An 11,268-nucleotide genomic window follows, 5' to 3' on the forward strand; every position below is an offset into this window, starting at 1 on the left:
CTGTTCTGTCTCACATTTATAGCGCAGAAGATCTGAAGAAAATGGGTCTCAAGGAAGACTTTGACTGGTCTGCACCTCCACCGAAGAAATACAAGAAGGTCAAGGTTCCTTCCTTGGTGGCCATCTCCTATTCTTCATCGCGCGAAACCGACGAGCACGAAGACTTGGACGACACTGCGGCAGGCCCTACATCAACAAACGACCCCAACAACGCTGGCGCTCCTTCATCAGCTTGATATTCTTCAGGGGCGTTAGTCCTCATTTTCGAACCTTTTGGTCATTCGATGACAAAGGGGGAGAAATTTGAGTTAGTCTTCAAGCGGGTCTATCTTTTATGGGCATTTTTTTTCTAAGTTACAACTCTCGTTCTTCTGATGACTTTGTTGGATCGAGTTGTAAACTTAAAACTCTATGGTGGCCTGATACTTTTGTTGTTCTTCTGCATGCTTATTCCTCATTGATGTTATTGCACGCATGCTGAATTACATTAGTCACCATATTTCATCATGCATTTCAAATTCTTCATATATTATGTCAAATGCATGTATGAATTACAAGATATAGGGGGAGATCTCCATGATTCAACTCTTCAAGTGTGCATTGCTTCAAAAGCAAATTCCTCACTATGCACATCTTTAGGGGGAGTTCTTCTATATCTTGCAATCAAATTCCTCAATATCAGTATTTACACTTCATATGTTTATCCCCGTTGAAAACTTAACCTATATTGTCATCAATCACCAAAAAGGGGGAGATTGTAAGTGCATCTAGTGCCCCTTAGTGATTTTGGTGTATTGAAGACTTATAGGTTAAGGGACTAATGTGTTTATGAGTGTACACAGGTCTATAAGTCTATGAGGAGTTTGATATTTACAGAGAAAGTCGACCCCTAAAAATGAAGTTCTTCGGCTGAAGACTTTGGATTTCTGAAGATTTTGAAAGTGAAGAAATTGGTGTGACCTTGAAGACTTGGTATTCATTTGAGGAACATGAAGCGTGAAGACTTTTTATTTTCGTAGTTTCATTTTCTCTTTCTTGAGTCATAGGAAACACCGTACTGTTAAAGGGGGTCGAGGAAATACTAAGGAAAAAATTTCATGTGATGCTCAACTCAAAATCCTACACCTACCAATCCCTTCGGGTGAAGCCACTGGAAATCTCATACAGTTCAGTCATATTCTTCAGTGACAAAGACGAAGTTCTTCTGGTCTCTAAGGAATTTGTTCTGACTGAGGAGTTAGGAATTCGCCAGTGCGGATTGCCTACACAGTGAGGAACATGATAGCCCTGAGGAATTTGATACTCAAATTTCCGACCGTTGCTGTGCTATGCGCCAGCTGTCCCAAAATATCTACCCACCTAACGGTCATATCATTGAAGGGCATTTATGTCTTATCATGTCGGGCTGCTCCCTAGGCTATAAATAACCGCCCCCTACAACCACTAGCTGGTTGGCTGCTTCGAGAGAAACTGACACTTGTCATTTGAGAGCATCCCATCCTCCGAGGACTTTGAGCAAAAATCATCAAGTGGGGAAAAACCCAAACCCAAACACCTACAAACCCAAAGTGATTGAGCATCACTGAAGATATTGATCCTGCGTGGATCCGACGCTTGTTACCTTTGAAGACAGTGCTTCTTCCAAACGGTTAGGCGTCATGGTCTAGAGCATCCAAGAGGAATTGTGGATCGCCGAGTGATCGAGTTTGTGAAGGTTCCGAAGTCACCTGAAGACTTACCACGAGTGATTGGACGAGGTCTGTGTGACCTTAGTTTAAGGAGAATACGGTGAGGACTGTGTGTCCGGGACTGTCTGTCCTCAGGTTTAAATACCTAGCCGCTCCAACCAGATGTACAACTGAGACAGCAGTTGGAACTGGTCTACCAAATCATTGTCTTCACCAAGCCAACTGGTTCTATTTCCTCAACTCTTTCATTTCCTCATTACTGTGTTGTGTGCTTGTCACATCTGTGTTTGAAGACTTTGACTGAAGACTTTCTCAATTTCCTCAGTTCAATTTCTTCAGTCTGTTTGTCTTCATCCTGTGTTATCCTGTGTTTACGCTTTCTGTACTCTGTGCCTGTCTTCATTTCATCATGATGACCATGCTTGTATCCTGTTATGTTTACTTCTGAGTACTTATTCCGCTGCAAGTAGTTCTTCGCTAAGGAATTTTCTCACCCGCAAATTCCTCAGTGAAGAATTCATAAAAATCGCCTATCCACCCCCCTCTAGTCGATATAACGCACTTTCACTCCTACCTTAGTTGAATATGATTTAAAAAGGCAGTCCTTGTAGAAGGTTGAAAGCCAACTTGATTATCACCATTATGGCTTTGCGTAGGTAAGAACGGTTCTTGCTACTTGCCCATAGCAACCACGTAAAATTTGCAACAACAAAGTAGAGGACGTCTAACTTGTTTTTGCAGGGCATGTTGTGATGTGGTATGGCCAAAACGTGATGTGGTATATGTTGATGTATGAGATGATCATGTCTTGTAATAGGTTCACGACTTGCATGTCGATGAGTATTCCGACCAGCAGGAGCCATATGGTTGTCTTTAATTTATTTTATGACATGCGTGTCAACTAATAAACGCCATGTGATTGCTTTACTTTATCGCTATGTGTTAGCAATAGTTGTAGAAGCAATAGTTGGCAAGACAACCACGTGAAGACACGATGATGGAGATCATGGTGTCATGCCGGTGACTCAAGGGTGGTTGGTGATAATTCTTTTAGACTTATTGCTCTTCCAAGGTGACCGATCGTTAGTCGAGACGCGGTTTTGTTGATCAGTTTATAACATGCTCTTATGCTTTGTGGTTGTAACGTGTGCGTTCGTGTTGGAGTCAGTTTTGCTTCTCACCATGTTATGGTGGGAGCGGATCTGCCTTTCTTGTAATTTATCCTCCATCTTCTATAGAGCTAAGACATGCAGTTTGCATGCTCTAAAAAAACGCGATGAGCCGATGATTGTTTCACACGTCTCATTCTTGTTAGTACGTCATGTTTTGTGAAAAATTAGCAAGTTTTGCTTCTGTGATGGAAAGTTTTAGAGCATCTACAACCGGACCTCTCAAACCTGTCTCATACGTCTGGGTGGGCCGTCCGGTCACTGTCCGGTCATGATTTTTTGACCTAGACGGGCTTCTTAAACGGGCCTCAAATGCCCGGGCTGACCGGCACCCCCCCATATCCAGTCCAAATATGGGGTGGATATGGGGCGCCCGGGCACGCCCGCCATGTCGGACCCGATAGCCCGACCCCACCTCAAATTGCACCAAATCCATCAAACCCTTCCTCCTCCTCCCGTCGCCCTCCAACCTTTCCCGCGACCGGACCCTCGCCGTCCTCCACCCTTGCTCTCAATCCTCACCTCCGGTCCCTATCAACCGCCGAAGATGTCGTCCAGCCTGACCCACACCGCCGCGACGGAGACGCAGTCCGCCTCGTCCGTCGGCGGCGTCAATTCGTCGGCTGCGACTTGCAAGGCGGAGAACGTTGCCCTCAAGTTGCGGCGACGTCGACAAGGAGAGAGGGAGGCGGCGGCGGCGTCGCAACTCACGTAAGCTCGATTGCCTCATCTTGTCGTCCACACCATATGCTTCTTGTGTTTGCATTCTCGTGCTCATACATATGTTGTTTTCTAGACGGCGGTGGCGGCCACTTTGTATCACGAGGTGGAGAAGAAGCCATTTGCTTTTAGCCATTGTTGGGTCATATTGAATGGCAAGCCGAAGTGGAACCAAGTTGTGGCCGGCCTCAAGTCCGGCAAGAAGAGGAATGATGGCTCAAGCTCCAACCAATCAATTGGGTTGGACGATGAAGAGGACGATGTTGTCGTGACGAATGGAAAAGCCACCGTGCCAAAGGACAACAGCCAAGTCTTGGGAAAAAACTGGGAGAAGGCACGTGCCGCCAGTGATGCCGCGGCTACCAAAATGTCGTCCAGATGGACGGGCATTTTTTCGGTGAGGGAGAACAAGAAGGAGGAGAGGTACAAGCTCATGTTGGATGCGCAAAGGGAAAGGATGGAGTGGAACCGAAAGAGGGCGGAGAAGAAGCTCGAAATTGAGAGAGAGAGAAGATCCAGTTGGAGAAGCAACAAGCAGCGATCAAATGGGAGTTCGAGAAGGCCAAGACATTTGGCGACATAGAGCTTGAGAAGGAGAGGTTGGAACTCACACGGGACGCGGAATATGCGAGGATCATGTTGGCGGACGAGACCCTCTTGGATGAGCATGCGAAGAAGTGGTTGCGGACAAGAAGAAGGAGATCAATGACCTTAGGGACTACGAGGCGGCGAGGGCGGCTGCGGCCCGAATGCAGGCGGAGGAGGCGGCCCAGATGCAGGCGGAGCAGGCAGCCCGGCTACAGGCTGAGGAGGCTGCCCGGATGCAGGCAGAGCAGGACGAGCAGGACGCATTCCGCCCGAAGCAGGCGCCCAGCTAGTGAACCGAGGGCATCCGTCACGCTCGGCCATTGATTTCATTTTGCAATGTCCGATTTGTTGAACTATGATTTGTTTTAATTTGTTTTAAACTTTGGCATTCAAACAGTTTATACCGTATGATCGACGTGCATGGATTGCAATTCAAGGATAGAAATTTACGGTATGTGAATGTACGGTATAATATTTAAGGCGTGTCGCGGGCGTTTGAGGGGCCAGATTTGCAAGTCCAGGCCGTAGATGCCTTACAACCTACATGCAGGGAGTTCGTTATATCATGTGCACGGCGTGAGAGCACGTCATGAACAGAGCGTGTGGTCAGTGGGCACCCGATATTCGAAAGAAAAGTTCGTCAACAAAAAAGATATTCGAAAGAAAAAACTAGCAGAGCTATGTAAAGATTCAAGCCTGATGCAGCGAGCTCTCCTATACCAACATTAAAAGAAAAACTGCATTACGGATTATTGTTTACGCGGCACTTCAAATGTACAGTAAGTTAGAAGACGTGCTTGAATCACATGCTTTTGGTTGCAGGACCTATATATAGCCTATCAACAGCTGCTATGAGTCCAGCAATGATCGCCGGCGGCGATGCGCTGCAGCCGTGAATCTCTCTAGAAGTAGAAGCATGCCGAGGAGCGCCGACGACAAGCCAAACGCCAGCGTGAGAGATTCAGGAAACGTTCTTCGCGTCTTGTGAAAACTGCGACTGAAAGACAGAAGAACATTTTTGGTCAGAAGCGCCACTTGCGCGGACCTGGCCGTAAAACATCTCTTGCTCCTTAGGATCATGGGGAAGAACCACTGTACAAATTAAATGAATTTGAAGTTACTACTACGAACGTTGTGAACCGGAGTACTGCATGCTAATAGCGTCAGAGAAAGACTGAGTCAGACCTGCAGGCCTGCGAATGATGCTAGTATACGTACCTCGCAAATGGCGACCACGGAGAAGCGCGGCTTCTGCGCCATCGTGACGGCCGCGGATTCACGACACAGGCGCCGTGCCATGTCCCTTGCTAGCACCGCTCGCGCTGGCTCGGCTCGCAGCGCCGCCACCTCCCTCCGTGTGGCCGCCCTGCCCGCCTCCAGCGCCTCGACCCTCGCGTACAGGTCCAGCGCGCCATCCACGCGCTCCTCTTCCGTGTACTCCACAGCCACGGCCTTCGCCGCGGCCGCGCACCCCATGTCTTTCGTGTACTCCATCTCCTCCGCGGGAGGCGGCGGGACCGACTTCTTGACCACCATGACACTCTCGCCGCCAGCGCCGCTACACTCCCCGTCGACCTTCGGTTCGACGTGTTCTACTTCTACGGGACGCTCCTCCTCATGGTAACAGTTCTCGTCGGCGGGGCCGATGCCGTGGGCGTGGAGGAGGGCGAGGTAACCGCCGGCGAGGGCCGACAACGACGCGAGCTCGTTGTGGAGCTGCCGGTCGCGCTCGACGCGTCCCTCGGCCAGTTGGCGGAACTGGCGCGCTTCCAGGAGCGCGGCCGCCTTCTCCCGCTGAAGCCGCTCGATCATCGACATGGTCTCGCGCGCCGCGGACTCCGCCGCACCGCGCTCCGCGTTCAGCTCCGCGCACAGCGCCGCTTCCTCCGCCTCCGCCGCGTTCTTCTCCCCACGAAGCCCCTCGACCGCCTCCTCCAGCTCCTCCACCCTACGCCCCAGCTCCCGCCGGCCCTCCTCCCGCTCGCTCACGGGCGCGCGGCGCCTTACCGAGCGGCGCCACGCTGACGGCATCGAGGTCCAAGACGTGGTTGCGGATTGCGATGAGAATCATCAGAGCATATGTGGGCCTCCGGGCCCGGGCCGTCGCTGTGGTGTGCGAGAGTATGGAAACGAGAGGCGCGCCTGCTCTCCTCAACATGCTCCCATCTGAGCACACCAAAAATCATCAATGGTTTTAAGCTTTTTTTTTGTGATTCGGAAAACTAGCATGAATAAACCGCGGCCTTGTTCGGTTAGACCAATTCCAACGCAGCGAACCAAACAGACACGGATTTTGTTCGTTTTCTGTCTGTTTCGATCGACCGATCGGACATCCATGTCCGTTTTTCATTTAGGTTAGCCAGTATGCCCAACGCAGGACAGACGCATTTTGGGCATGTGCAACCCGGCATTTCGTCAAACACCTGATGGGCCGCCACTCTGAACTGCTCGTCGACGCTAGCACCGAGCTCTTGTGCGCCCGCTGTCGCACCGGCGTCCTGTTGATCTTGCCGCGCCCGCGTCCTGCCGCACCCGTGTCCCGCCGCCGCGTCTGCCGCTCCCACGTCCCGCCGCCTCCGCCGTGCCCTCGTCCTCCCGCGTCCGCCCGCTCCAGCATCCCGCCACGGCCGTTGTGCCCGCGTCCTGCCGATCCTGCCGCGCCCATGTCGCGCCGCTGCCGCCGTGCCCGCCCGCTTCCACGTCCCGTGTCCTGCCGCTCCTGCCCCGCCCGCCCGCTCACGAGTCCCGCCACGGCCGCTGCGCTTGCACCCGCCTCCCGTCCAGCCGCCCGCCTGCACGCAGCTCGCAGCTGACGGAGGAGGGCACGCGCCGGCCGACGCGGCGTGGGGAGGAGGAGACTCGCGGCTCCGACACCACCGACGGCCTCCAACCCCCGCTCTAAGAGCACCACCGGACCAACTCTTGCTCCGGGATACGGAGCGACGATGAGGACCCCGAGGGCGGCGAGCGGGCCGGTGCACGGGCGGCGAGGGCGCTCGAGCGGGGCGGAGCAGGGGCGCATCGGAGCAGAGTGCGCATCGAGCGGTGGGGGTGAGCCAGCTAATAAAAATACTGAGAGGGACGGGTGGGTGACAAGCGGACCAACTAATAAAAATAGGCGTTGGGATTTCCCCGAGGAGGAATGGTGATGTAGTATAGTAGCAAATAGTATTTTTCTCAGTTAAGAACCAAGGTTTATCAAACCAGTAGGAGACTCACGCAAACAAATGTAAATGGTACCTGCACACATACAAAACAAATACTTGCATCCAACGCGGGAAAGAGGGTTGTCAATCCCCTTGTACTCGTTAGTTGCAAGGATCAATTCTTGTAATGATAGATTGATAAATTGGAAAACAAAATAAAAAGATAATAAATTGCAGCAAGGTATTTAGAGTTTTAGTAATACAAAGTGAATGGAACCGGGGCCATAGCTTCAACTAGAGGCATCTCTCTCATGAGCGTAGTAACGGTGGATGAAATTACTGTTGGGCAATTGATAAAAAAGCACATAGTTATGACGTTATTCATGGTATGATCAATATATAGGCATTACGTCCGTGACAAGTAGACCGAAATGATTCTGCATCTACTATTATTACTCCACCCCTCGACCGCTATCCAAGATGCATCTTAAGGTATTAAGTTCATAACAAACAAAGTAATGCTTGGAGCACGAAGACATAATATAGACAAAGTAAGATCAAATAATATGTTCGAACCCCGTCGTTTTACCATTAGTAGCAACAATAAAAATACGTGCCTGGCTACTCCTCCTGTCACAAAGTAAAGACACTGGAATATTGAACCTACTACCGTGCGCCTCCCCCACTGAAGATACATCAATCTAGTTGGCCAAACTAAATGGATAGATCGAAGATAAATACATAGCTATAAACTCACACATAATAAAGTTCGGCAAAGACTCGATTACTTTCAATGAATAATCTGATCATAAACACATAATTCATCGCATCCCAGCAAACACATCGCAAAAGGATTACATCAAATCGATCTCCGAAGAGAACATTGTATTTAAGAGAGAGAGAGAGAGAGAGAGAGAGATCTAGCTATTGCTATGGACCCGTAGGTCATGTACGAACTACTCATGCATCATCATGGAGGCCGCAAGGTTGATGAAGATTGTTGGGGAACGTAGTATTTCAAAAAAATTCCTACGATCACGCAAGATCTATCTAGGAGAAGCATAGCAACGAACGGGGAGAGTGTCTCCACGTACCCTCGTAGACCGAAAGCAGAAGCGTTAAGTAACGCAGTTGATGTAGTCGAACGTCTTCGCGATTCAACCGATCCAAGTACCGAACGCACGGCACCTCCGTGATTTGCACACGTTCAGCTCGGTGACGTCCCTCGAACTCTTGATCCAGTTGAGGCCGAGGGAGAGTTTCGTCAGCACGACGGCGTGGTGACGGTGATGATGAAGTTACTGGCGCAGGGCTTCGCCTAAGCACTACGACTATGACCAAGGTGTGTTTCTGTGGAGGGGGGCACCGCACATGGCTAAAAGATCAACTTGTGTGTTCTAGGGTGCGCCCCTCCCCACGTATATAAAGGAGGGGGGAGGAGGCCGGCCAAGGGAGGAGGCGCTCCATGGGGTGGTGTCCTACTAGGACTCCAAACCTAGTAGGATTCGGCCCCCCTTTTCCTATTCCAAGTGGGAGAAGGGGGGAAGGAGGACGAGGAGAGAAGGAAGGAGGGGGCGCCGCCCCCTCCCCTTGTCCAATTCGGATTGGGGCAAGGGGGCGCGCGCCACCTCCTGGCCGGCCCTCTCTCTTTTCCACTAAGGCCCATGAGGCCCAATAGCTTCCCGTGGAGGGGGGGGGGGGGTTCCGGTAACCCCGGGTACTCCGAACTTATCAGAAACGACCCGAACAATTCCGGTGTCCGAATGTAGCCTTCCAATATATGAATATTTATCTCTCGACCATTTCGAGACTCCTCGTCATGTCCATGATCTCATCCGGGACTCCAAACAACCTTCGGTCATCAAATCACATAAACTCATAATATAAATTGTCACCGAACTTTAAGCGTGCAGACCCTACGGGTTCGAGAACTATGTAGACATGACCGAGACACATCTCCGGCCAATAAACCATAGCGGAACCTGGATGCTCATATTGGATCCTACATATTCTACGAAGATCTTTATCGGTCAAACCGCATAACAACATACGTTGTTCCCTTTGTCATCGGTATGTTACTTGCCCGAGATTCGATCGTCGGTATCACCATACCTAGTTCAATCTCGTTACCGGCAAGTCTCTTTACTCGTTCCGTAAAGCATCATCCCGCAACTAACTCATTAGTCACATTGCTTGCAAGGCTTATAGTGATGTGCATTACCGAGAGGGCCCAGATATACCTCTCCGATACACGGAGTGACAAATCCTAATCTCGATCTATGCCAACTCAACAAACACCATCGAAGACACCTGTAGAGCATCTTTATAATCACCCAGTTATGTTGTGACGTTTGATAGCACACTAAGTGTTCCTCCGGTATTCGGGAGTTGCATAATCTCATAGTCATAGGAACATGTATAAGTCATGAAGAAAGCAATAGCAACAAACTAAACGATCATAGTGCTAAGCTAACGGATGGGTCTTGTCAATCACATCATTCTCTAATGATGTGATCCCATTCATCAAATGACAACTCATGTCTATAGCTAGGAAACTTAACCATCTTTGATTAACGAGCTAGTCAAGTAGAGGCATACTAGTGACACTCTGTCTGTCTATGTATTCACACATGTACTAAGTTTCCGGTTAATACAATTCTAGCATGAATAATAAACATTTAGCATGATATAAGGAAATATAAATAACAACTTTATTATTGTCTCTAGGGCATATTTCCTTCAGTCGCCCACTTGCACTAGAGTCAATAATCTAGATTACATTGTAATGATTCTAACACCCATGGAGTCTTGGTGCTGATCATGTTTTGCTCGTGAGAGAGACTTAGTCAACGGGTCTGCAACATTCAGATCCGTATGTATCTTGCAAATCTCTATGTCCCCTTCCGACACTTGATGACGGATGGATTTGAAGCGTCTCTTGATGTGCTTGGTTTTCTTGTGAAATCTGGATTCCTTTGCCAAGGCAATTGCACCAGTATTGTCACAAGATTTTCATTGGACCCGATGCACTAGGTATGGCACCTAGATCGGATATGAACTCCTTCAACCAGACTCCTTCATTTGCTGCTTCCGAAGTAGCTATGTACTCCGCTTCACATGTAGATCCCGCCACGACGCTCTGTTTGGAACTGCACCAACTAACAGCTCCACCATTCAATATAAACATGTATCCGATTTGTGACTTAGAGTCATCCGGACCAGTGTCAAAGCTTGCATCGACGTAACCGTTTACAACGAGCTCTTTGTCACCTCCATAGACGAGAAACATATCCTTAGTCCTTTCCAGGTATTTCAGGATGTTCTTGACCGCTGTCCAGTGATCCACTCCTGGATTACTTTGGTACCTCCCTACTATACTTATAGCAAGGCACACATCAGGTCTGCTACACAACATTGCATACATGATAGAACCTATGGCGGAGGCATGGGGAATGACTTCATTTTCTCTCTATCTTCTGCAGTGGTTGGGCATTGAGTCTCACTCAACTTCACTCCTTGTAACACAGGCAAGAACCCTTTCGTTGACTGATCCATTTTGAACTTCTTAAAAATCTTATCAAGGTATGTGCTTTGTGAAAGTCCAATTAAGTGTCTTGATCTATCTCTATATATCTTGATGCCCAATATGTAAGCAGCTTCACCGAGGTCTTTCATAGAAAAAACACTTATTCAAGTATCATTTTATGCTATCCAGAAATTCTATATCATTTCCAATCAACAATATGTCATCCACATATAATACTAGAAATGCTACAGAGCTCCCACTCACTTTCTTGTAAATACAGGCTTCTCCAGAAGTCTGTATAAAACCATATGCTTTGATCACACTATCAAAATGTTTATTCCAACTCCGAGAGGCTTGCACCATTCCATAAATGGATCGCTGGAGCTTGCACATTTTTTAGCACCCTTTGGATCGACAAAACCTTTTGGTTG

At 49.1% G+C, this 11,268-nt stretch overlaps 1 protein-coding gene across 2 annotated transcripts; it reads right to left on the reverse strand.

Moving 5' to 3' along the window:
- Positions 1 to 4,882: 4,882 nt before the first annotated feature.
- On the reverse strand, positions 4,883 to 6,333 carry LOC109786139 (uncharacterized). Of its 2 annotated transcripts, none has more exons than XM_020344725.4 (2): positions 5,384 to 6,333; positions 4,883 to 5,162 (listed from the first exon to the last, which is right to left on the reverse strand). In XM_020344725.4, the coding sequence occupies exons 1-2, from the start codon at positions 6,194 to 6,196 to the stop codon at positions 5,127 to 5,129; spliced, it is 849 nt and encodes a 282-aa protein (XP_020200314.1). In that variant the 5' UTR covers positions 6,197 to 6,333; the 3' UTR covers positions 4,883 to 5,126. The 2 variants fall into 2 exon arrangements, with proteins under 2 accessions (XP_020200314.1, XP_020200313.1); XM_020344724.4 differs by having other exon boundaries at positions 4,883 to 5,257.
- Positions 6,334 to 11,268: the final 4,935 nt, after the last annotated feature.

This window comes from Aegilops tauschii, chromosome 5, assembly GCF_002575655.3.
Source record: "Aegilops tauschii subsp. strangulata cultivar AL8/78 chromosome 5, Aet v6.0, whole genome shotgun sequence".
Taxonomy (NCBI): domain Eukaryota; kingdom Viridiplantae; phylum Streptophyta; class Magnoliopsida; order Poales; family Poaceae; genus Aegilops; species Aegilops tauschii.